At 42.1% G+C, this 25,083-nt stretch overlaps 4 protein-coding genes and 2 long non-coding RNA genes across 9 annotated transcripts in view; 3 read left to right on the top strand and 3 right to left on the bottom strand.

Annotated features, from left to right (window-relative positions):
* Positions 1 to 17,901, bottom strand: part of LOC133167918 (E3 ubiquitin-protein ligase RNF43-like) — a 45,458-nt gene extending 27,557 nt beyond the window's left edge. Inside the window, exon 1 of one of the 3 annotated variants that reach the window (XM_061299043.1) lies at positions 17,300 to 17,901. In XM_061299043.1, coding sequence (XP_061155027.1) covers positions 17,300 to 17,521 — 222 coding nt within the window. In that variant the 5' untranslated portion in view covers positions 17,522 to 17,901. Of the gene's footprint in view, positions 1 to 5,429; positions 5,490 to 16,276; positions 17,227 to 17,299 lie in introns of those variants that run through there. The other 2 variants (XM_061299046.1, XM_061299045.1) reach the window with 2 other exon arrangements.
* Positions 14,844 to 16,974, top strand: LOC133167987 (uncharacterized). The gene is made up of 2 exons (XR_009718131.1): positions 14,844 to 15,234; positions 15,303 to 16,974. It is a non-coding gene; the product is annotated as an uncharacterized LOC133167987 (long non-coding RNA).
* Positions 17,902 to 17,979: 78 nt separating the features above from the next.
* On the top strand, positions 17,980 to 20,021 carry supt4h1 (SPT4 homolog, DSIF elongation factor subunit). Of its 2 annotated transcripts, none has more exons than XM_061299169.1 (5): positions 17,980 to 18,120; positions 19,333 to 19,439; positions 19,517 to 19,572; positions 19,650 to 19,703; positions 19,822 to 20,021. In XM_061299169.1, the coding sequence occupies exons 1-5, from the start codon at positions 18,118 to 18,120 to the stop codon at positions 19,887 to 19,889; spliced, it is 288 nt and encodes a 95-aa protein (XP_061155153.1). In that variant the 5' UTR covers positions 17,980 to 18,117; the 3' UTR covers positions 19,890 to 20,021. The 2 variants fall into 2 exon arrangements, with proteins under 2 accessions (XP_061155153.1, XP_061155152.1); XM_061299168.1 differs by lacking the exon at positions 17,980 to 18,120 and adding an exon at positions 19,034 to 19,206.
* Positions 20,022 to 20,180: 159 nt separating this feature from the next.
* On the bottom strand, positions 20,181 to 22,989 carry znrd2 (zinc ribbon domain containing 2). Its single transcript, XM_061299152.1, has 4 exons — positions 22,855 to 22,989; positions 21,854 to 22,005; positions 21,697 to 21,781; positions 20,181 to 21,531 (listed from the first exon to the last, which is right to left on the bottom strand). The coding sequence occupies exons 1-4, from the start codon at positions 22,868 to 22,870 to the stop codon at positions 21,068 to 21,070; spliced, it is 717 nt and encodes a 238-aa protein (XP_061155136.1). The 5' UTR covers positions 22,871 to 22,989; the 3' UTR covers positions 20,181 to 21,067.
* Positions 22,990 to 23,055: 66 nt separating this feature from the next.
* LOC133167972 (lactoylglutathione lyase-like) overlaps positions 23,056 to 25,083 on the bottom strand; it is a 7,514-nt gene continuing 5,486 nt past the window's right edge. The window contains exons 4-6 of the mRNA XM_061299158.1: positions 23,648 to 23,715; positions 23,484 to 23,573; positions 23,056 to 23,398 (exon numbers count right to left, since the gene is read on the bottom strand). Coding sequence (XP_061155142.1) covers positions 23,304 to 23,398; positions 23,484 to 23,573; positions 23,648 to 23,715 — 253 coding nt within the window. The 3' untranslated portion in view covers positions 23,056 to 23,303. The remainder of the gene's footprint in view (positions 23,399 to 23,483; positions 23,574 to 23,647; positions 23,716 to 25,083) is intronic.
* Positions 23,923 to 25,083, top strand: part of LOC133167986 (uncharacterized) — a 3,198-nt gene continuing 2,037 nt past the window's right edge. The window contains exon 1 of the long non-coding RNA XR_009718130.1: positions 23,923 to 24,263. This is a non-coding gene — a long non-coding RNA (uncharacterized LOC133167986). The remainder of the gene's footprint in view (positions 24,264 to 25,083) is intronic.

Genomic DNA, 25,083 nt, shown 5'->3' on the forward strand with positions numbered 1-25,083 from the left:
ATTAATAAAAATGCCGTGCAGAAAATAAATGAGCAAAAAACCTTCCCTCACAAATTGTCAACAATGAGCAATAAGAAATTAGACTATAAAGTGTTTTTATTATTGAGAAAAACATTCCGCCTAAAACGGTGATCATTAAGTGAGCTGTCAAAAAAATTATAAAATTTGAATTAATTGGTACTGAATTGGGGCAATTCAAAATTTGAATTAAAAACATTGCGCAACAGCCGCTATGTTCAACTGGAAGCCTGTAAATGTCATGACTGACATTTATGTGCACAGGCTGCTGACTTTTTGACACAGGCTGCACATAATGGAGGCCCTAAAAATCACAAAGTTGTAAATTCTCAAGTATAGTTTACACTACATTGTAGTTTACCAAATTATTACTGAAATGCATACGTAATGCCTTAGTAGACTGCTTTACGGCAAAAAAAAGTAATTACGTAAGACTTTATTATAACAACCTGTGGGGGGGGGGGGGAGCAACAACAGACGTGGAAAGCAAACAACTTGTGTATAAAAGGAAACTGATAAGAAACGTAGATTGATGATAAGCGACAAAGACCGTACACGAAGAAACACGTCAGCCTCGGTGAAATGAGGGCCTTCGACAAAACATAGCGGACTGAAGGTGGCAAAACATGTGTCTGCGACGGAGACTGAAGCCTGAACGAGACCGAGGTGCGTGTCATACACTTGCACCTGTGTGTGTAATCTGCCCTTCGTCATGGTGCTTCGACAGGCATCTCTGTAGGCTTCACTTCCTCTAAATTGTCCAGATGAATATGTAATCTATCCTCTTTCATCCCGAGCCTTTCTTCCACCCTGGCCATCGACTTAGCTTAGCCCGCTCTGCTGCTGATTAGAGGACCACGAAGACTGCAGACGCGACGTAGCTCTTCAAAAGCTACACAAGTTGGAGCCAATAAATAGCCAAAAAAATCTACAGAAAGACTTTTTTTTTTTTTTTGTCGCGGGCTGCATCGTAGTTTCCTTCGGATGACCAAAATGGTTAAAATATTTGAAAAAAATGAATGGCTAGCAATAACTATATTTTTAAAAGTGAACCAAATTTTTCATTTCAATGTACAATTTGTCTTCACGGGACACATAAAATGACATGACGGGCCATATCTGGGCCCCCGAGCCTCGTGTTGGACACCTATGGTTTAAATACTGCATTTCATCTTTGACAATAAATGCTGATTAGAAACCAGGAAGTACTACTTAACCCTGTTTTACGGTAAGGTTCCAATCCAGCCACAGGAATCTCAATACTCCGCTCTAACACATACAGAACATTCAAGCACAAGGCATGAGAACTAGGACACCCACAGCTGATTTCCAAAAGGATTGCTAGATTTCAACACACACTTGAAGAGAACTATTCCAATCATGTCTCAGGGAGATGGATTAATGGCGATTTTGTGATTTTCTCACATACTTTAACAAGACAAAATGAGGGAGGGGGGGGGGGACACTGGTTGTCCCCTGTCCAGTTTAGGAAAGCACTCAGCTTGGAAAACGATCTGCTTTCCAAATGCACCAGATACTTTTCATCCACAGCTGCAAACAGGTGGTGGCAACAGGGAATAAACAATAGGATCCACTTATTCAAAGGGAAAATAATCCAGGAGGATTGTCAAACTCGCAAAATGCATTCAAGATGAATGCGAGCTGGACAAATGGTGGATCCCTCGAACCATTTTTAACACCGCTTAAGGGACAACGTGGATCACTATTGTCGTACGCATGTTCTCAATCGTGCAGCTGCACGGCGGGACATCAAGTGATCCTCTTCAGATGAAAAAACCTAGAACAGCTGGCTTGATATTGTCTCTCCCAGCCAGGCGTTGATTTGTTTAACCATCCATAATCGGAAATGTTTACCGAAGGGTCTGCCCAGCTGCTTGTGATGTCTTTAGGAGACTAACAAGCGCTTCATTCCGTTTGGATCGTATGCTTGCGGAACGGTGTCCTGACAACATGTGGCCTTGAGAAACTCTGTGTGAAAGAGCAGATGCTGGGTGTGTAGTAGCACATGGCGTGTACGTTTCCCACCACTTTCTTCGTTAGCAGCGGGGTGGAAAGCTTGATGCTTTGTAACTTGATGCGTGCCGGTAATGACGTTTTATGCTTTGGAGTGTGTGCGAGGCAGAAGGCTTGAACTCGTAGCATCCGTCCGAGGGTCGGAACGGTCCGGCAGAGGGCGAGCAACAGCTGGCCCTTCATTGACAGGCTTTAATTGTGAGCGGTTAAGATTTCACTCCGAAGGGCAGGGGGTGTTGATATTATTCCAACTGGAGAGACCAGAGCTCCTGATTGTATGCTATAGTCCAAAGCCTGGAGATTACTTAAGGTGTTGTATTGCCATGCAGGCGGAGGGGGAACTATTCAGACTACAGTTACCCTGGGGGAACCAATGATGTTATCACAATGGCTAATCAAAGATCCTGATCCAATTATTGGAGTGCAAACAAACATGATATGATTTCTTCATTTGCATTCTATCATTTGTTTCCAGGTCTTAAAATACAAAAACAAACACTTCCGCTCTTCGTTCGCAATAGGTCGTGTCAAGTCGAGCACCGATTTCGACACCACATTGATCCCTCTAGTTATATTTAGCCCAAAGTGCATCATGTACTAGGAGAGTAGGTACGGTATTGTGTGTCCTCCCTACGCAAATATCCCAGCGACCTGCTCTGTTCTGTAACCACCATAACCAGTTGGTTCCCCACACTTGTGCATCACGCTATACTGCTAGCCAACGTTACCCCCACAAAGGGCCAATGAGCACTGAACTCTGCATGGGGTAAAGGTTTAACCATTTTCTGTTTTATTTTCAAAGTAGGGTTTTAAAAAAACAATATCTCACTGTTATTAAAAGGGAAGACGATTTTGGAATTTTAACAAGAAACATTGAGTTGACACACGAGTTGCCTTAAGGGTCACTAAAATGATGTAGCGGGCCAGGTCTGGCCCCCGGGGCTTATGTTTGATATCGGTGATGGAGAAGCTCAACACAAATCATCAATCACGCACACCTTACTCAATCGATGCGACTAAGCATAATCTGTACTCATATTAAAAACGAACTAGCTAACAAGCGGTAATATCAATAGCAAGAAATTAATAGTTTAAATTTCATCTGTCCTTTTCAGAGTCAGTTTTTCAGGGCGATAATTCTTTGGAATCGGCAATAACATATTTCAAAGGCAAAATCAGTACAGAATTACAAACAGTATCATTTGCATACGTACACAGTAAAAATAATTAGCATGCTGCTTTAAAGTCAGTGTGATTTTATATCCGAAAGCATCATCAATTCACACAGGTGGTATTTCATTGTTTTTATTCTAAAAATACGGATGGAGGTATCAAAATTCCACTATTATAAATTTCATTTCATTGAGCAAACTGAACACAGTCTAAAAAAAAAAAAAAAATGGGATCACATTTCCTTCATTTGCCGCTCCACTGGCTGCACCCTTCAAGCTTTTCACAGACTAAAAAAAATAAAAGTGACTCTGATCAAAGAAACCGTTGATACTGGCTGACTGACGAAACCTGCAGCTATCAATGTTGACTCAGCATGACAACATCAGATAAGAGATCTAACAATATCCGAAAAGATGACAGTAAAGTGTGCAATTACTGAACAGGTATATAAAGAACACGGACTTAAAACCGGTTTCCGACTCAACTGGACTTGGCGCCAACATAGGCAGTTGTGACACAGAAAACAAAACAAACTAAATACTGCTCAAAATTAAATATATTTTCCAACTTTTGTAAAAAGTCGGACGCATAGGGTTTAAAATTTCACACATTGGATTTTGAAACGCTATTTAAAAGTACCGTATTTCTCAGGCTATACACGCACACACAAAAATAATTGTTGCTTAAAAGTCCATTGGATGGAACACACCTGTAGTTCTTGTGGCCAATGATCTACAAGAAAGAAATCTCCTTGAAAAATAATTGACAAGCCAAGGTTTCGAATGTTGGCCTGAAGATGTGTTGCACACCCAATGCAGATAGCGACGCACAATTCGTGTTGCCTTCTACGTCTTTGCGGTCTCTCATTCCAACAGCAAGCGTGCAATATTATATAGACGCCTGGCATTCAGCCCGCCCTATTTATTTACAATCACTTGTTTATTCTCGAGCCAACTCTTATAATCTTCCCTTTTGATTTGCCAGTACATTCCTTTCTATTAAAACGGTGACCGAGTCAATGATTGCCGGGGCCCTGCGCTTGAACTTTGAACTGCTAAGGCAAAAAGTACCCTTTCCTGTACATTATGGTTGAGGTATGATATAAAGGGACTTGAAATGGGGGAGTTAACTTGTTTATCATTCACACCAGTAGGCTGGTCCGATCCAATGACCTGTCATGCTTTCAACAACAAAAAAATAGGGTGTGTGCGTTTTTTGACATTTTGTTCACTGGGCACTTTTTATGAATATCAAAAGGCAAATAGGATTCATCCTTTTCATACTAAAAAGCCAGTATTTGTGAAAGCTATCCCCTTGAGAGGCATCAATGTTGTGAGATCACTCCCACCTATAAAGATCAAATATGAGACATTTATTATACAGAGGGGATTTATCTCGCCCTCCCTATCTGATGAGCTATGTAATAGAGAGGCTCTGGACAGATCCACTTTCACTACCCTGAAAAGCGGGAGAGGTGACCCAAAAGGAAATCATTATTCGAGAAAACAAAAGGTATCGTGGGCCTGGGGGAGAGAAAAGAAAAAGGCTCAAAAGAAATAGCCTAACTATTATACAAATAACAGCAGAGTCAAATTAAGGAGAGCAAAATCGGACTTTGACATCACACACTTCAAAGTGTCATTTGTTTATATATCACCTCAGGAAATCAGACTCCATGAATGCGTCAACACAAAAGTAGTCACACTTAAAAAGAGATGTTTACATGGCAACAATGATAGCATGAGAACAGACAGAAGCTAATATGGGTGCACACCTGATCAAATAATTGCCATGGGACACACAGACAAGGACATAAACTGGACCAGTTGATTTGGATTAAAGGCCTGATCGTGAGGAAAAAATCATTTGAATCCAAATTCTGATCAGATTGAAGAAATCTGCATCATGTGAGCTTCTCTCATCATAACATTTGAAATACGTCTGTCTTTGGAAACGTTCGAAATGAGTTTCTCAACACCAATTCATTATCGTGTCGCTAGATCATAATTATCATGGGGAACACATCAAATTATGATCGTTGTAATCCCTCATTACAAAACAAACAATTGTTGACCAGTTATTCTTTCATAAAATAGTCATAATGTGCAGCATTTTAAATATTTGCACTGAGAGCAATGCTGAGGAAAATGAAGGCAGAGATGAAAGTGGTTATTAAAAGGAAAAAAAAAAAAAAAACCCATTACCTTCCAAGTGCAGTTTAACCAATGTGCATGTTCAAGCAAGAGCATTAGGAGAATGAGAGCTGGGAGAAAACTACAAGGAGTGCTTTGGTGCCCGGGTTTGGTTTTATAGGGGTGAAAATCGTGGCCTTTAGGAAAGCCTCCAGAGCTTGGGTCTCCTTTGATAATAGAATTGGGTTGTAGCCAAGATACACAGCCTTTTGGTAATAGTTAACAGTGTGGGTAAACACTGGAACTCAGCAGCATGGAGGTAGGTCAGAGAACTGCAGTAGAAGGATTGCTAACTAACGCCCCCCCCCCTCCCTTTTTGCGTCAAGCCCAACCTTCTGTCCCACGTTCGCTTGATCTGGCAGAGTATTGAAGCGCTTGGCTCAGTTTCTGACTCTTGGGTTTGGAAGAGAGTTTCATAAACAGGCTGCTGACTGATATAGGACGGCGCTGTAACTAGCACACAGGAAAGTTGTCGGAATTTAAAGATATAAACAGTCCCGCTTTGGCTCGTTCAAACGTTCGATCGAGCAATATCAAGTCAAGAACGACAATTCCATGCACTCAACTTTGGAGCTGGCTCTTCTGCACCAGTGCACAAAGTCCATAAAGTCATGGAGGACACACTCGGATGTGGATGAACACAGAAACCTGACCTTAACCCGATAGAACACCTTTGGGATGAATTAAGAATGGTGAGTGAGAGCCATATAAATGTGTGACGTCACAAATGTGCTTCTGGAAAAAAGGTCAAAAATTCCCCCCAAAAAAAAAAACTTTCCAGAAGAGTTGCCAAAGCTGCAAAGCTCCAAATCCTCAAGTCAAGGCACTGAATGATTATGCTATGTTCCGGCGGCCATTTTTAATCCGAACATTTTATTTAAGTCGTGCGGAATTTGCGTACTACTGCCCTCATTCATAAAGCTTCTCGGAAAGCTTCGGAAAATCTGATCAGGACTTAATGTCACGATCGAAAACTTTATGTCACCGACTCTTTGCGGCTGACCATGCCCCATCCCATTTGGCCGAGACGAAACTTTTTCATGTTGTTTCTTTCACCGCAATGTTAGCCTGCCATGGTGATTCTCGGAGGTCAAATCTAGAAGAGGAAGTTCTGTACTTTTACATATACTATAAGTGCTTATCCCTTCATTTCCAGACAACCCAAGGACTTTGGTGATAGACATGTCATTAACTAAGCTTGCGGGAACTGCTGCGCTAATCTCGGAGCGTGCAGACCAAACACCAAACCGCTAGCAACTCTGCTATAGTCCTCAGACGTCTTTAGCTTTCAGCAATACTGCTGTGTAATGTAACCCGAAATGAAGAACTGGAGTGACGCCATGCTTCAGTCCTCCATAGCAATATGAGGATTTAAATAGTGGAGGTAAAGGGAGCCATAGAGTTAACTATTATCAAAAAACGATCCAATATGACAGTCCTAAAAAAAGACATGACACACACACACGTACACACATACTCGCAGTGCACTGTAGTAGCCCCCTGCAGTGAAGGTTATCGGGTGAGCGGCCCTGGCAAGATACCAGAACTTGCTCTTTCAAATACAGACTGCCTTTTGAGCCGTGCTGTGTTTTATTTTAAACGAGTCAATGTAAATACACAGGTTATGTCATCAAAATATACAGTAAATGATACTGTATCGTTTCCCTTTCAACTTCCAAGGTGTGGTCAAGGTTACAATTTGAGCAAGCTAAGCTCATTTTATCTGTGTATATTGACATTTTGTAGCTCAACAACCAAGGCAACTTTGTTTTATATCCTGTAACATTGTTGGCAAGTCACTGGCTAGACCACAGGTGTCAAACTCAAGGCCCGGGGGCCAGATTCGGCCCGCTACATCATTTTACGTGGCCCGCCAAGACAAATTGTGCATTAAATTACTAGAATTGCAAATTGTCTTCACTTTTAATATATATATATATTTTAATATTTGACCAGTTTTTACTCGTCTGATTTGAAAAGGAGTTATTTGTCAGTTTGTTTTGTAGCTTTTACCGTTTTATATTTTATATTACATTTATTTGTCGTAATGGCCCTCCGAAAGAAGCTATGACTACAATGCGGCCCGCAAAAAAAACTGAGTTTGAGACCTCTGGTCTAGACAGTCTTCCAAACATAACACCAACGCCGTCACAATCAGAAGCTAGATCATCCAATTTATATCCGTGTTAAATATCCACGCAATATTTGAACGATTAAACACCGTGGCTATGCTTGCGAACAGATAGATTTACATTTCTGCTTCTCAAGCTATTATCAGTTGACAGTAACGCACACGTTTGTCATCAAACACCCATGATAGTCTTCCTCACCGTCTTGTTGCCGACAGACTGAACAAGTTGTTGAATGTAACAAGCTCTCCCGCCTCACACAAAGCACCCAAAAGTGCGGTCTGTCAACATTCCGCTTGGGTGCCAAGGTATTTACTTTGGACAAGAGAGAGAGAGGGGCACAGCAAGGGACTGCTTCTAATTACAAGCAGCCAGTCAGGAGGTCACGGCCAATTGGAACAAGTCTTGTAGATACGCGGTCCTTTTCCTGATGCCTTTCAGACACTTACGTTTTGGGTTGTTTTCGGAGCACGCAACAAGGTCATAGCCAAAGCAGCTATTCCAAAAGAAGACCAACAAATAGCAGGACTGTTATGACAGGGTAGATGTGTTTGTGGTCAACAGTTTAGAGTAGCGTTCAAAATGGCTTCAGCTAGATAGAACCTTGAAACATATTGTCGGAAGGATCAGGCCGCGAAGCAGTCTTGGACAAATACACACTGCCAATCCGATAGCAAGCAATGGGTACACAGTCGCACTCCAAAAATGTGTTTTGTTCATTCTTGTTCGTGTCGGAATTTCTTTTTTTTTTTTTGGTCGGAAATATCGTACAGATGATACATTGTATGAAGTGAAATTATGTTTTATTTTTGCGGTTTATAGTGTAGCGCAGCTTAGTTATGAATTTTCTATAGTTTTTGAAAATGATACAAGGACAGCTTTCATAATTTTTGAAAATAATACATTTAAAACAACTGCGGCTTTTCGACAGGTACAATACAATTAACGTTTTGTTCATTTTACACTTCCGCCGTCTTTCTCCAACATCAACATAAATTAGCCTCATAAGCTAAGACCTTCTTGTTTACGTCCCTCCCAGGAGACCAGAAGGAGAAACACCAAGATCCTCATGTTAATTTCTTAGGACATAAGCACATGGTCATTACGTTTTAAAAGCTTCATCGAATCAAACGCTCCCCGCAAGACGCGGTTGGCATTTAGTGGTCCGCCATCTCTGTGATTTGGCCCCACAGGGGATTTCCAGAGCATGATGCATGTGTGTAATCCATCTTTCCGTTCAACCATTCATGATCGCTGTCCTCCACTACGGTAATAATGGTGCGCTCACAAAGTCTCTCGTCCTTCCTATTCCTCTGAACTCTCAAAAGACTTTCCCTTGAGTCTCTTCTTCATTATTTGCTTTTTTCCCCCCGATACCGAAAGTGACAGAACGACAACACATCATTAGCATACCTGTTATTCCCAGTCAACCTTTGCTGCTTGAAACCGAGATATTGAACAAAACCAAAAGAAAATGTGCTCAGTTTGATTTTAAATTCTTTTCATATCTCTTATAAAGACTCATATAAAAAGTCTACACACCCCTGTTTGTTTGCGGTGTAACGTTTTACCGCTAACATTCTTGTTGGACTGATAGCTATCGTTGGAATTTTTCACACTACTCAAATCTAGTCTGTAGTCCATCCGTTTATTTTCTACAGTGCTTGTCCTCATCGGGGTCACGGAAGATCTTAGATCAAGAGGCAGGGAACAACCTGGACTGGTGGCCAGTCAATTACAGGGCACATGTAGACAGACAAACAACAACTTAGCATCTTTTTCTGGATCTTTCAACGGCTCGACAACCGTAAATGTTATTTTCGGAAATTACTTCAAGTTTGGTTCGCCCATCCCTGTCGTTGGAGATATATATTATGGATGAAGACTACTGGAGATTTTTGAAACAGAGTGGACCTAACCGGTACTTGCCACTTTTTTTTATCTCACAAAAAAATAACACTATTAATACAGTGACATTATCATTAAAAGTGAAACAAAATGACTATTACAGAGAATATGTCACAAGCATACAAGACTGCAGAGCGTTGTGCAGATGTTTCCACATGATTTAAGAGCATCTTTAATCCGCAATAAATAATAGAGTTCTGCGTGCACCACAACACAACCACAACTGTGACTGCATTGCTGATTTAAGCACTGACAAACTGAAACCAAAACCAAAAGAGCTTCCTTATTAACCAAACCATCTATCATGTTTTGGTCATATTGCAAGATGAATATCATCATCATATAAGAGACAATACGGTGTGTCTAATTTTAATTTCCGTAAGATTGATGCTTATTTTATATTGTTAGAATTAATCCAGCATATTTTTATAGTCGGGGAACATTCAGTTTTTTTTTTTTGTTATTTTTAATAGTCTCTTCACCTTCCCATTTCCCGACTGTTTCTTCGCAATGTTTAAGGAAACCGTATTTTGTTTATTGTCTGGAGGTGACCATGTGACTTCTGAACGCACGAAGCATTTCTTGTTATCTGCTCGGACCTGAAGTTGCAATATGGCCTTTGTAGTCGGGCACCGGTGGAAGATCTGAGTCACTTTGATCCCACCTAATAGAGTTTGGTAAATGATCTCCGTATAGGAGACGTGCTTCCTATGCGCAAAGACTCACTGATGCTTGTACACAAATCCATAAAAAAGTCTCACAGGTGGAAAGTTATTTCTCTTGGATGGCTGAGCTAAGCGTTCAAGCAGAAAAAGAAGAGACTTTACTTCCACTCAAACTGCTTTGAGCTGACTCCAGATTTTTTGGCTCTCTATGTGCAGAAGCTCTCCGCCATGCTGGCCACTAATTTACTTGTCATAAACACCGAGTACAAATAGCTTTAAGCATGTCACAGAAGAACCAAATAACTGGAAATTATACCGCCGGGACATGTTTTGCAAAAAAAAAATCAACAAAAGTCAAACTAAAAAAAAAATAAAAAAAAGTGAAGGAGCAACGGGGAATCTGAGAGAGGGAGGGAGTTTGTCAGAGTGTATTTATCTGTGGAATGGTGATGACTCTTTTCCTCCAGCCTCTCAGCAAAATAAGAGCTTCCTGCCTTTTGAGTGCATGTAGCCATTTTTGTCCTTGAAAGTGAAGCACCCGCAGTGAATTACAAACAAGAGCTGTCAAGAAACAGGAGAAGGCTGCTTGGAGGGAAAGAGGTGAGGAGGAGGAGGAGGAGGTTGGGAGAAAACATAGCACAAGTGGAGCAAAGAACAACGGAAGAGCCACTTCACCTTTGCCATCACTTTTGCAGCAATGGATGGCATCATTTGCTTCACTCCAAAGTCAATTGACCGATTTAATTTGCTCAACCATTTACACAAAGTCAAGCATTAATGGGGATGTTATACTTTGAGTTGTTTGGGTTTTTGCAAGTGGATGAAAATTTCCCAAAACTTCTTGGATTCCAAACCATACTGGATTATCTTGTATAATAAAGATAAACCCATGTGTACTAAAAAAAGAACATGGCTGCAAGTATAAAAAACGAGAAAGAATATATTGTGACTGGAGAATTGCAGACATGTTCTAATGATTTAAAAAGGAGGTCTGCAGGATTGAGAGATTTGCCATCCCCCCCCCCACCCCCCATTTCCCTGACTCTTCCAGTGCCATAAGAAACATCTTAACAGCCATCTTTAATGGAAAAGGGCGGACAGGAGAGCACTAGGCCTGCTTCCTGTGCTGCAGATGGAGTCCCTACATCCCTGGACTGCCATTAGTCCACACCAGTCTTTATCGCGCACACGCACGTCGTGCTGCGTTCAAGGCAATGCCAAGTCTAGGGCGACAGAAATGTAATAACAGGTTGAACCAATAGCCATATGGAAATAAAAGTCTGTGTGTGAGTGAACTTCATTTGGCCTTCGAAAGGAATGTGAAAAATCACATTATGCCACATGATGACTTTAAAAGGTTGACTATTGTCCCTGAATGGCCCTTTATTGGACAATTTAAATTGCACTGATGTCATTGACGTACTGAACGATTTATTTATTTTAATTAACAAAAAATTGACCGTCAAAGCATTTTCGCAATACACCTGACCTTTGTATCTCACAAATCTCTCAACGTTTACCAACCCAAAAAAAAGTGCCATGCTAACAGGTTATGCTAACTTGCTAAGCTAACTTTCACAAAGCATATTTGTGCGCACAAGCTACGTGGCAGCAAATAAACACCGTTCTCACAATAGAAGGGCAAAAGGAGTGGCTGAGCACCGAGGAAGAGACAACTAAAGACGTCAATGTTAAACTACCGTAATTTTCGGACTAAAAGTCGCACTGGAGTATAAGTCGCACCAGCCATAAAATGCCCAAAAAAGCAAAAAAAACATATATAAGTCGCTCCGGAGCATAAGTCGCATTTTGGGAGGGAATTTATTCGACAAAATCCAACACCAAGAATCATGAACGAGCAACAACAGGCTAAACGATAGCTATGCTATCAAAGATGATTTGATTAATGTGTTATTTATGTAATAGTTTTTTGAATAACTCTGAATTTTACGTCAGGGCCGTTCTCAGCTCTTAGTTTGTGTTTATGTCACGCTAGCATACCTATCGTTTAGCCTGTTGCTGCTCACGTGTTGCGACGCTGCGTTTACATAAAGGACAAAGATTGACTCGACGAGCTGCTGCTGACGCGACGTTGCGCTGCTGTCGTCACTTGAAATTCAAATTACAGTAATTTCTTGCTACATTGCAGTTCGTTTATCGCGGTTTCACTTTTTTTTTTTCTAATTTTAGAAAGAAAAAAAAAAAAACTATATAAGTCGCTCCTGAGTTTAAGTTGCCCCCCCACCCAAACTATGAAAAAAAACGCGACTTATAGTCCGAAAATTACGGTAATGTCGCGTCACCAGAAACCAGAAAAAGTGTTTCGGTGTGCAGTAAGTAGACTTCTCACTGAATTCTGGCTCCACATCAAAGCGGAGAGCGGCAAGCTTTGAACGGCAAATTAACAGGTCAATTAAAAAAAGTGTCTAGAGAGAAAAACAAGAGTACAATGAACACACGAAGCATTCACACACACCCCAAAACCACAATTGAATCAGTTCCATCAGCCAGGACCAAGGCGCTTAGAAGGTTGAAAGTACGTTACTTATTATATCAATTTTAAAAAAAAGGGGGGTTTTGATCTCTGTCTGTATGATCTGAGGCTTAAGCCCCAAATCCAAAACACACATTTTGTGCTCCGTTGTTATTCTCAAAGTTAATGGACTGCGGAAGAACAAGAGAGTTGACAATCATTTGCAAATGTGTGGCATTAAAAATGTCATCTGAGGCTTTATTTGAAACTTTGTAAGCCAACAAAAATTTGTTTTTGCAAATTGGCCTAAAAATGACGTTCAAGGGTAAACTAATGATAAAGTCTCACACAATCTATTCAACACCCTTTGCACAAAAAACTGCTACGTGGGTGATGAGTCAGGAATTTCACCACATGACCCGCTAATTAAAAAACTTGCTGCGACAATCCATATTTTACACGCGGGAAATACCCTGCAGAACCATGCCGGCATTTTAATAAAGGCTTGTTTATCTGCAGATCTAATCTAATTATACAAAAATGTTTTGAGGTTATGCAACATTAAAAGGCAAAAGAACCAATTATCAATCAATTAGACTTGTTAACTTAGCAAACACTTTGGACTGCTGTCTTTTTGGCGTTCCTCAAACAAGCGTGGCGTAAACAAATCTGACTTCCATTGCACCTGCATGCATTTGAAGACCCCCCAAAACAATTGCAAATGGGCAAACGTCTGGCATGAACAAGCAAAACTAAGCAGCAGCGTTGTGGGGAGCCCTGGACAGGCTTTTATCTCATCCAGGGAGATAGGAAGTATGGACAGGAAATCTAGAGGGAGGGAGGGGGGGGGCGTTTTAGTCCAGAGCCCATATGGGAAGTGCAGTGTAAACACACTTGGTTTTTAATCATCCCAGCTCACGTTCACAACTGGACACACTTTGATGTTCTCCCTCAGAGCCCCCTCCGCCCTCGTTCCCAAAGGCCTGCGCAGATGTTCCGAGAGGCAAACATGCAGAAGCCGCGATCAGACGCTTAATACCTTGCGGGACTTAAAGAAAGTTGAGTGGCACAACTGGAAACTGCTCAGCGTGCTTTAATTACGCCAAAAGGCCCTGAGGTCAACCCTCAAATATACAAAAAAGGAGATTTACAAAAAAAAAAACAGTTAATCGCTTTCACAATGTTTAGCCTCCCCTTAATTGGCGCAAATCCCATTGGAAGATGAAACTCCGAGGCGATCTCCCAACAAAAGTGGAGATATCGTTGACTTCAAAGTCATCCCAGAAGCCTTTGCACAATCTTCTCCGGCCACCGTATAAGCTCCATGTCTGGAAAGGGGATAGAGTTGAAAATGCCTCTGTACTTTCTCCTAATAGAGTTGCCAGACTGCGGCCAAGTGCTCCAATGAACGTGTCTATTCAAGGGACAAGGCACACGTCCAACGTGGCCACTGTTTAATAGACCACAGGGAGACGTGTACCAGAGCAAGGTCTTTTGACTGAAATAAACAGAGAGGGAGTGGGAATGCAGTCAATCAATTTTCAACTATATTCAATCCAGGCTGCCATAGAAAGCTCAAAAAGGAAATACAGTGACTCGACTTTACTTTGTTCCATGACCAATGGCTCGTATAAATCGATATTCTCCATTGAATTGAAAAGTCGTCAATCTGTGGGAAAACAAATCTGGTTTTACGCAATGGCTCATAACGCAAAAAAAGGTACAACTTTGTTCACATTTATGAATAAGAAAAATGTTTTCCCAAGCTGAACTGTTATTATAGTGACATCATCAAACGGACGGACACAACGCAAGACCAATAGTGGTTGCTAGCTGTTCAGTACAATACGGCTAAAGTAACAATAACGCCGAATTGGTTACAACAAGGAATGCGTTATTTATTTTTCTTATCCTCAAAAATCAAATAAATCAAGAAAGTTTATACTGTTACTTTGACCGCCCATGTTTTGCAATAAATGTTTGCAGTATTTTGAGCAATATTTGACAAAACTAACAAATTTTCATTCATCTTGCAAGATAAAATGCACAGTCTTTGTTTCGATCCATCTCAAAGGGCGGCCATCTTGCTGCCGACTGAAAATGACATCGCAGTTGCCAGGTTACACCCAATCACGGCTCAGCTTCAGAAAACTGGTGAGCCGTGATTGGTCAAAGGAGTTGCATCACAATGGTGCTAACATAATAGTCAATAAAATCATAAATACAGTATCAGAAACGCTCAAATGTAAAACCAGGTCATGTCTAAAGGTCGTACGTTGGTCACGGCAAACCAAGGACCTCCACAATATTATAATTCAGATGTCAATAAGCACTTTTAACCCTCTTGGATTTCATTTTTGTGCCTGACTAAAAATAAGCAAACAGTAGAGCTTCAGGAGAGATTCAGGAGTGTTTGTCAGAGGACCCCCCCTCTCTTCCTCACATCCACTGCCAGGCAAGAACATAAAGCCTGAGCGTAAAGCGTCTCACATGGGCCCTTGAGGACCTGTTGGAACAAGCCTGAGCTGCAACAAAGAGCATCCTGCAGCGTCTGACAAAACCAGGCCTTCCTAACCTCGGACACAACCGCGGACCGGCCCAATTGTGAGCAAGCTCTTCTTTGTGTTCCTTTCCATCTTCCAGTAAGTTGCCGAGACCTGATGACAGCAGCTTTGACACAGCGATCATCTTAACCTCCTTTTTCTTCCAGCACATTCCTGTTCACGGATGTTCAACCTCGGTGTAGAAGTTTGACGGCGGACTAATAAGGAATGTCGGAATTCCCTCAGTACATTTGATGTGATCAAAACCTGTTTTCTCACAAAGGCATAATCGGTTCTAAGTGGCGTGCCGAATGGAGAGCTATCGGCGTGAAGAAGCGAAGGGAACGGTGATTATTAACAGTGGCAAAGACTCAAACACCTGCGAGTGAAGAAAGACAAGATCCTACGGTGCATATCTACAGTCCCGTTTCTTAGGGGACGGTAAATAAATTGACGCAACGGAGCTTTACGGCCAGGCAACCTTAATCCAATCCTAAAAAAAATGCATGATGAAAAGAAACACTTCCTTAAAGGGTACCAGAAAGTTTTTAAAAAAAAAAACACTTCAGCTCAAATTACAGTGTTTTAAGATGTCTCATTTAACTGTTATCGACCACACCTTGCTAATAAGGTTGTTTGATGAAGCGTTGATGTTAAACATTTAGGCACAAGACATGACAGACATGTTTTGCGTAAATTTAGGTCAACGCCACTGGAAAGAACACACATGTCATCAGCATTCTTAAGGAATTTTTTTAAAGTTTTGTCATCACAAAGAGTGGGGAAGGGTGAGCAAATATTTTGTGGGCAGATGCAAGGTCACCGCAGGATAGAGGATTGCAAAAAAGTATGTGGCTCTTTGAAAATTTTGAGGGACACAACAACACCTTGGAGGCGTCAGTAAACCGAGAAAAGGGATTAATGTAATCGTACAGTATCAGAATACACAAATTAGTAGACTGAATTTTCTTTTTTTTTACACTCAAATTAGTTATTTTGTTGAGAAACGCAAAAATGTACAGATTTACTTTTTTTTAAGCATAATTATATTTTAGGATAAAAAAATCATTTTGGTTCAACAGCAGCTACATAATGGTGTGATAGAGATTGTACACAAAAAGAAAACAACAACCTACTGTACCTTGATCATTTATTTTCATCTCATGCTCTGATTGATGAGCTAACAGCAAATCAGTGGATTCAACTTTCACCAACAGCGAAGGCTATTTTGCATACTGGCTTATTCATTTAAATCGCACCTAAGAAGATGGTTGGTTGATCAGAGCAAACAAACATTTGTAGCAAGTCCTGCACATAGAAATCAGCATTCCCAAGTATTATAATAATTCTTTTTCAGCCACTGCACAATTGGATTCCAACTTATTGGGTTGCGAAACATTTGACCTATTATGGGTTATTTATAGATATAAACGGATTCCAGCAAATGGAATACTTATACTTTTGGCAAGGTTTTACCTATTGTGGGTTATTTATATCGGCAACTGATTCAGCAAATGCGAATGTTTTATTTATCCTCTTGAAAAGGTAAACTACTGATTTTGTGCACACTTTGTACGTAATTCTCATTGTCCGCCTTTCGTTACATACAGAAATAGTTACATTGTCAAAGCTTCCTAGCAGAAATTTGGCTAAAAATTGTTGCGAGCCATCTTCTTATCATTGAAACACACACACAGTTATAACTTTTTGTTTTGTTTTTTGTCAGCCATTCACTCAATCAGTTAACTCTGTCAATCCTGTTTTGTTGTTTGATTTAAGTGCTCGCCGAGCTAAATATGATCACATCTTCGATTGTTTTAAAATCCATTGTTCAAATCACCAAGACTTCCGTTTTTTAACAACATATCACGTGACCGGGCAAGTAGCCACAAGGTGGCGCAAACCTAAACTATTTTTGTAGAACGGGCCCCATGGCTACCTTGGTGGCTTACCTGCCTGTCAACACCACATTGGTGACTCAATTGTGATTTAACTTGTGTTGCCCTGCACGCAATAGACTAATAATGGGTTCAAAGAAATCAAAATCATCCTTCCTCGATATTTCACTTCAAAACGTGTTGATTACTTTTGTGTAAAATATATGGCGTGACGTAATAATGCCTGGGAAAGAGTGGATGTGCTTTTTGGGTGATGTCATCCTTACCTGCATGAGTTTCCCCTCCGCGGAACTGGCGCTGCCTCCCACGAACTTCCCTTTCAGAGTGATGGGACTCCCCGCCGGTTCGTGCTTGACCAGCGTCACCTTGATGAGCGCTTGGAGGGCCGGCAGCTCGGATTCCGGGCCCGGCTGGCCCAGCACCACCTGTAGGGCCGCCATGAGCAGCCACGGCCAGAGCCCGGCCAGGCGCCACGGGGGGACGGTCATGGCCTCGACTGAGGCGGCGGAGCCCGGCCGCACATGGTGGACTTCAAAGCAGGCAGCAGGAAATCACGGAGGAAGCGTGTTTTTTTTTAAGTCCCAAAAAATCTTGTACTTCTTTAAACAACGGAATCAAAGCTCATGCGTGAGCGTTCCGATCCTTCCATTCAGAGTTAATTTTCAAGCGTGCGTCCAGGCGCATATTCCGATCCCAAAGAAGTTAAAAGAAAAAAAAAGTTTAAATTCATGCTCCGGGTTGCAAGTGTCATAAATGTCCGCACGTGTCCACGCGTGCAGATTTTAAAAAAGCCCAGCTCCAGTCCATGCATGAGTCGAATTTCATTTAACTTCACTTCTCATTAATAATAATAATAATAAAGGTGGAATAAAACAACAACAAAAATCCACAACGCCAATCGCTGCACCTTTATCAACACCGCACTAGAGGTTGACAAGCAGCGTCGCCAGATAGAGTCCCGAGGGCGCCACATTTTTCAACACGCACGCATCCACGCACGCACACGGAAGAGAAGTTCAACTTCAAAGGCGAACGTTCCAGCCAGGTTGCCTCTGCAGGGGCGGTCGGATCACAGCCCAACCAAATGGTTAAGTAACATGTTTACAACTTGAACGGTGCGAACATTGTTGTTCCCTAAAGGATTTAATTACGACAGACACACATGCGTAAACATCGTTAGTTGTCTCCTTTCCTTCCTTCCGTCAGATCAAAGTTATTCCCATTTCCAGATTTCAATGACTTCTACGAAACTGGGTATGTTCCTCGGAGATCCGTCATAAACCGGGTGCAACTGCAAGAAACGCGGAACACGAGTGCTCTAAACTCCATGTGATCCTCATGTGAAGTCGGTCAACTTGAGCGACGGCGTGCACAGTTCACCCACACCGTCCCACTAATCTTCTTTCCCGTGTCCGTGACTCCGTGTGACGCCTCTTGCGCACTAAGGGGGTTCTCATTTACTTACACCCGCTACCTGCTCATTCGGAATGCTGCCTTCAGGGCCACTTCGTCATCGGCGAGGATTTGTCGGGACATAAAAAAGAGCGGCAATGTGAACCGATTGTTAGATTGGAATTAAACACAAAATTAAATATACTTGTATTATATGCTATACGTTCTGAAGTGTCACTTATTAAAATTGGGCTGCTGAAAATGTTCACTTATTTCCCGTATTTACATGAAGGCAACGGTAGAAGGCGTATGGGACTCCACGCACCAAAACAATGTTAATAAAGTCAAGCACATAGCTCTCTCTCGTGGTCAAACTTTAAAAGCACGGCTACTTCTAGTGTGGCCACTTGGGGGCAGTATAATAAAAATGCATAGTTGTATACACGACGCAATATTCAGTTCAACAAAAAAAAAAATCTGGGATCCAGTCACGACATCAGTGTATTCCTTGGATGATGTTATATTTTTGTTGTTATTCGGCTTGTCATTACAAATATTGCGATTGCGTGTATATTTCTAATAAGGCACGTCAAATGGATGCCTAAATAAAAGGTCCTTTGCGAACTTTAACGCATAGTGATGACGTAATAAGCTCGAGACTAAACCTCGGTAAACATTAGCCAGTTTGAGCTATTCTCAGGTTGAGAGTAGAATGGCTCTGGAAACCGTCCCTAAAGATCTTCGACATCTACGAGCGTGTTTGCTTTGCTCCTTAGTGAAGGTAAATTGAATTACGACAAAAGAACCGCGTGCTGCTTTACGGCTAACACGTAGCCTAGATTGAGAAACTCCTTTACAGTAATTTCGTTCCACCACCGCAATGTAATCAATTTTGCTACTCTTGTAGACTATTGACCAGTTTGAATATGATGGCTGTGACAACTGCGAGTCATTCCTTCAGATGAAGGGGAACAGAGAGATGGTGTACGAGTGCACCAGTTCTTCATTTGATGGGTAAATGCTTATCTTGCTAATATGTGAAATATCTTTAAAGACAATAGGTTTATACCATTTAATGTTTATTCACACAGGGTGATTGCTCAGATGAGTCCTGAGGACAGCTGGGTTGCAAAATGGCAGAGAATATGTAAGAGACAATACAGTGAGCATCCAAAAGTTGCTGAAACTTATTTTGTCACATCTTCCATACGTCATTCTACACAGGCACGTTCAAGCCAGGTGTTTATGCTGTTTCGGTGACTGGCAGATTACCCCCAGGTACAGCCCAATATCAATACTTTTGTTCTCCTGTGTTAGCACTGTCACAAGGTTCCCTTAATTATAGCGTAACTTTGAGTGTATATTGGTCATTCTCAATTGTTTTCTGTTTTTCCAGGTGTTGTGAGGGAGCTGAAAAGCAGGGGAGTGATCTACAAATCCAGAGAGACAGCTGTGAAGTCCTAACCTGTGAAGTCTTGGCTGTTTCCAAGAAGCCCTGGCTGTTTCCAAGAAGCCCAAATACTATTTGTACAAACATTAAAAAAAAAAAAAAGCTTTTTTTTTTGTTACCAGATAAATAAAACTGTTTTAAATGTACTCATGTTTATTGTCTTGCTAGCTGTACGCGCAATTAGAAATGAAGATTAACTTCGGACAGATTCAGTTTTATACTATAATACCATTTCGAACAGTCGACCACTAGATTTTTTTTTTAATGTGACCAACCACCCTCAAAAAATAAGGTTCTCACTCCTCTATAGTGTAGTTCTTTATGATCAATACAACATCTCACAAACTGATACCTCCAGGTGAGCCAACGTATGAAAAGGAAAAAAAAAACAAGTGTCAAGTTAATTTGTTTTCTGGAAGGCGTTTGCATCTAGTGCCCTCTTGTGGAGACAACAGGTAATCCATCCATCATGGAGGGTGGCCCAGAACACACCAATCAGAGCAAAATGTCCCACGCTGCTCTTAGTCATCCCGACTAATTGCAAGAATGTAATTGGTTGCGCTATCGGCGTAGCACCATGGGAGTCATTGGGTCATACATGTTTCTGAAGAATGTGACTATTTCCAATTTTCAAAAATCTCTTAACATTTTTTGAAGACATTTTCATAGAAATCAAAGCTTCTTCATCTAATCATTCTAGACATCAATTTTGAACAAAACAAGCAAAGTTATTTTGACTGGTGAATGTCTGCAAAACATGCCTACTTTCAATATAGAGCAGATATCATGGCGCAGGTCTCCCCGCAGAACAAGGAAATAGCGGGCAGCCCAGACCTAGGTAACCGTGAGGCACACGTGCAAACCACGAGGCCACTCTACGGCCCTACAACGTCAAGTCTCCAATCCAGTCTTCACAATTTGTTGCTTTTATTTGGAGAAAAACCTCACCAGTTTTAGGTGAGTTCTTCCCTTTGGTTCCCAAAAACAAAAAAATCACAAATGGGCAAACCATCTGCAGGTTTTCTATTGGGAAGACTTTTTGTGACCAGGCAACAGGTTGCCATGGAAACATCAGCAGAATTATTTTAATGGCCAAACACTGAAGAGAGAAAAATAACTTAGACAAACATGAGAGCTAGCTCACCGGTGACATCTGGCCTACCTGCTCAAGAGTTCAAAGGGCAAAGCACCCTCACTGGCTGATCTCCCGCAGGCTCCGCAGGGAGGCGGCGCAGCTGGAGATCAGGTTGCACAGCTGGATGCTGGACTCCAGGGAGGCGCTGGTTTGCAGCTGGTCGCTGGCCCAGCGCATTTTGCTTAGCACCGCCTCCTCGGCATCCTGCAGCACGGGACGTCGAGGGAGCGGACGCAAGGCCGCACTGGGCGCCGGTGGGCGGGCGGTGGCAGCGGCCCCCGGAACAGCTGCGGCTGCTCCGGGGACGATGACGGCGGGGGGCGCTGGTGTCGGCGGGGCCACGGGCGCGGGGGGGACTGCCCTGCCCCCGGCTGCCGCTCCTTCGCAGTGCTCCGGTCTGGGCTGGGGGACGGCAACAACGCCGCAGTCACCGTTGACGTGTACCGGATCAGACGGAGCCGGAGACCGGGCCGCCAGACGCCGTTCTCGCACCTGAGACAACGCCGCCTGTGCATTGAGGGCTGACAGGACACCTGCCATGTCAGTCTTTTGTAGCACCTAACAAAGTTTTCCAAAAATCCATCTGTGATGACTTAAGAGTATTTTATTGATAATTTCTGCCCTGGTGTCAACTACACAGTCCCACTTTATGAAATTTTTTTCATAATGACTCGCTTAAGTCTTACCAGGATTGTCTTTGTCAACGTCAGAGTCCAGCTCCTGGCATGAGACACAATAGTTCTTGTGTGTGCGGTCCTGCAGCAAGATGGTCTGCAAACAAACAACACTCACAATGACACAAAACAACCCCACCAGGTGTTAGTGACTTAGTGTCAGACTTACGCCACAAACATCGCAGCACTCGCCCAGCATCTTGTAGCCTTTGAGGAGGTAGTCGCCCATGACTTTGCTGATCTGGTCCTGTCTCTCCCTCCGGGCCTGGATCACCTTCATCTCGGCCTCGGTGGGAGGCTCCCACTCCAAGTCTTCCTCCTCTGGCATCATGGAAGAAGACCACCAAGAATACCATGGTCAAAGACAACATGGCGTATGGCCAAAGACTTTGCTGAAATTATTAGCTGATGATGGCAAACGCAGACATTTGCTCATTCTTAACTCCCCAATCACAGATGACAACACTTAAATACAAAACTAATGACAAGGTGTTGAGAAAAAGTTAAACAAAATAAAGTAGTAAAAAATACATTTCACAATTATAATTTAATTCAGACCAAATACAGCAAACATGTCTGTTTTTCGTCAATTAATTACATAATTGCAATTACTATCGACGAGTTTTTTGCTGCATTTGTTCCATAAAAGGAAGCTAAAACTTCAATTTGTGGTTTTCAGTTTATGCTTTTATTCATCCTGAGATTTAACATTCTGCAAAGAGATTGCAATCACTTAATAACGAATGATTTAGGAATAACGAACATCATTACTTGATGTTGTCCGTGTTGAGCGGGCTTTCCAATGACTGCAGTCAGTGTTGCGGAAAAGATGACGACAAATTTAGGAAAGTTTCAAACGGCCCCATGACAGCTCGGACTGTCTGAACAAAGACGGTGGCGCGCGCAAAGTGGCCAACTAGTACATTTTGAATCATTGAAGAGCCTTCGACCCAGCTAGCGAACGCGACTTAGCTCAAGTGTGACAAAGTAGCCTAGCTAGGAGAGCAAGCTAGCAAAACCACGCTCACGTTAGCCGAGGCAACCAAACGTCAAGTTCGCAAAAGTCAAACGACAGTAGAGAAGATTTTCCAAAGAGTTCGCAACTTCCGTCACTTGTGTCGACAGTTGCAAAATGGGAAGCAAATAAGCAGGGAAGCAACAACAACATACCTTCATGAAGCGACATATTGCTGCGCGGCGCCGCACGCACGTACAGCGTTACGACGTCACGGGATTTATTGTCTGTTGACGGCGGAAGGCGAACAACGCACTCCTATGAGCGCTGCTGCCTCTTAACGGCGCCTGGGTGGAACTGCAGGAAAGGGACCGCACATTTTGTTTTTCTATTGCGACATCAATTTACAAGTCGAATACAGTCAAATTCCTTGATTTAATAATGTCTGACAGTTCTCCCAAGGTTTTTTCAAATACAACAAGGTGATTTTAATCCACGAGTATCCATTTGTCAGTATTGAGCTTTCTGATGAAACTGAAAAAAGACCCCCTCATCCCCACCTCCTGATTGGCTGTTTTGTTTGTGACGTGCTTCTTGGACACTTCATTAGGTACACTATTTATACACAGTAATGCATCTGTGCGCACACGCCCGAGGATCAGCGTCAAGGCGCCATCAAGGCCGCCATCTTGTCCGGAGTGAAGATCTCGATCCAGTAGCCGTCGGGATCTTGAATGAAGGCCAGCCCTTTCCTCTTGCCTGCCAATGAATCACAACTGTTGTCAAGCTCACAAACTTCCGTTTCAAAAATCCAAAACAATCATGTTTACATTGCCTGATTTACCTGAATGTGGCTTCTTGATGAAGGTGACGCCCAGAGATTGAAACAAGTGACAAGCGATTCCAACGTCTGGTACAGCGATGCCAATGTGACCTTAAAATAAAAACATTAAAATGTCAAATTCATTTGAAAATATGAATATTTGAAAGAGGGGCTGCACTTCTCACCAAAGCCGATGGGGTCGCTGTTTCCGTTGTGGTAAGTCAAGCTGGCGTCCGACTCTGAGCCCCAGTTACTGGTACATGCGCGCACACGCGTGCGCGCACACACAGGTAAATAAACAATAACATACTTGACGTTATATTCCACGGATAACTATGTCTAAATTAAATTTTTATTGTCTGATAACCTTCCTGTGTGCATGCACGTTAAAAAAAAATGGTGACATCATAAATCTCCAATATGAAGTGTTTACACACTGCACAGCAAAAACTGGAGTGTTGAAATTTCAGGGTTAAACATGTCAGAGTTGATTTCAACTCTCAAAGTGTCATTTTAACACATTCTGATTAAAATGGTGTTCAGTGTTGGAGTTATTTAACAGAGTTATTCCAACCTAAGCAAATCAACTCTGTAGAGATGTAAAGTGCATCTCGGCCGAGTTAACTTGCTTGATAGGCCCCTGGGCTTCAGTCCAGGTAACCCCATGTGTTATGCCCCTGGGCTTTCAGCAGGGTGAACCCGTGCATCAATCAATAGTCTCCTGTGCGTGGCGTGGTCAACCGTCGTTTATTTCGCTGCTGGAATCAGGAATGGATGCGGAGTTGGACTTTTACACGAGAGGTAAGCTACAAAATCAAACTTGTAGGAACAATAACATTGAATTAAACATCTGCTGAGAATATTTATGTAACTTTGCTAAGCATTTTTTGTGGTTGGCACTGGACAGCGAACGTTTGGATTTTTTTTTAATGCAATGTTAACTTCACCACTAACGTTACCACTTGCTAAAAAATAAACATTAATAAAAAAACGGTTTCCTATGTTATCCTTTGCATTTTACCAAGTCTCACGCGTGCTTGAGAGGTTGTATAAACAAGGCTTCATATTTAACTGTCGAATATAGTTTGGGGCTAACGTTAGCACATGTTAACAAGCTAACTTGAAGTTCATGGCGGGTGCATGGCATCAGTCCGACTGCCCAATACTCCCTCTTCCCATTTCTCCGACCATACACTTGTTAATTTCTGCGTCCATTAATCTAACTTTAACCCTAATCCTAACCATAACCCTCTAGAATAAGTAAGGGATAAACAGTTCAGAGGTTGTTATGGAGAAATAAGCCCCGACAGGATGAACTTTGGCTCCAACACGAAGTGAGGAGTTAATTCATGCAATAAACCCCGCACTTTGCGTAGGAGCCACGGCTAGAGTGAAATAATTAGCCTAAACAATTGCAGTTGGGTGCCTGTGTGGCAGACTCCCTGTGCCACTGCACCGAGACGAGTGTCCGAGGCTCTGATCATACAGGTGTGGTTAATAACTCTGATTAATGGGTAATGTAGGTAATGTAGTGGGCAGTCAGACTATAAAGGGTCAACTTTACTGGTGCTGTGTTGTGTTTGTTTGGTCGCTGAAAACCAGCTTTTAACAGAGGGGAATG

This window comes from Syngnathus typhle, linkage group LG15, assembly GCF_033458585.1.
Source record: "Syngnathus typhle isolate RoL2023-S1 ecotype Sweden linkage group LG15, RoL_Styp_1.0, whole genome shotgun sequence".
NCBI lineage: Eukaryota > Metazoa > Chordata > Actinopteri > Syngnathiformes > Syngnathidae > Syngnathus > Syngnathus typhle.

What these genes read in the sequence shown, in the direction of transcription:
- znrd2 (XM_061299152.1), bottom strand. An exon ending in AGTGCTGCGATGTTTGTGGC is followed by an intron (nt 21,782 to 21,853) that starts GTAAGTCTGACA and finishes GTTTGTTTGCAG; the next exon opens with ACCATCTTGCTGCAGGACCG. An exon ending in CGTTGACAAAGACAATCCTG is followed by an intron (nt 21,532 to 21,696) that starts GTAAGACTTAAG and finishes GTGTCCTGTCAG; the next exon opens with CCCTCAATGCACAGGCGGCG.
- supt4h1 (XM_061299168.1), top strand. Translation starts at nt 19,138, where the DNA reads ATGGCTCTGGAAACCGTCCCTAAAGATCTTCGACATCTACGAGCGTGT. An exon ending in TGCTTTGCTCCTTAGTGAAG is followed by an intron (nt 19,207 to 19,332) that starts GTAAATTGAATT and finishes CTACTCTTGTAG; the next exon opens with ACTATTGACCAGTTTGAATA. An exon ending in TGCAAAATGGCAGAGAATAT is followed by an intron (nt 19,573 to 19,649) that starts GTAAGAGACAAT and finishes CATTCTACACAG; the next exon opens with GCACGTTCAAGCCAGGTGTT.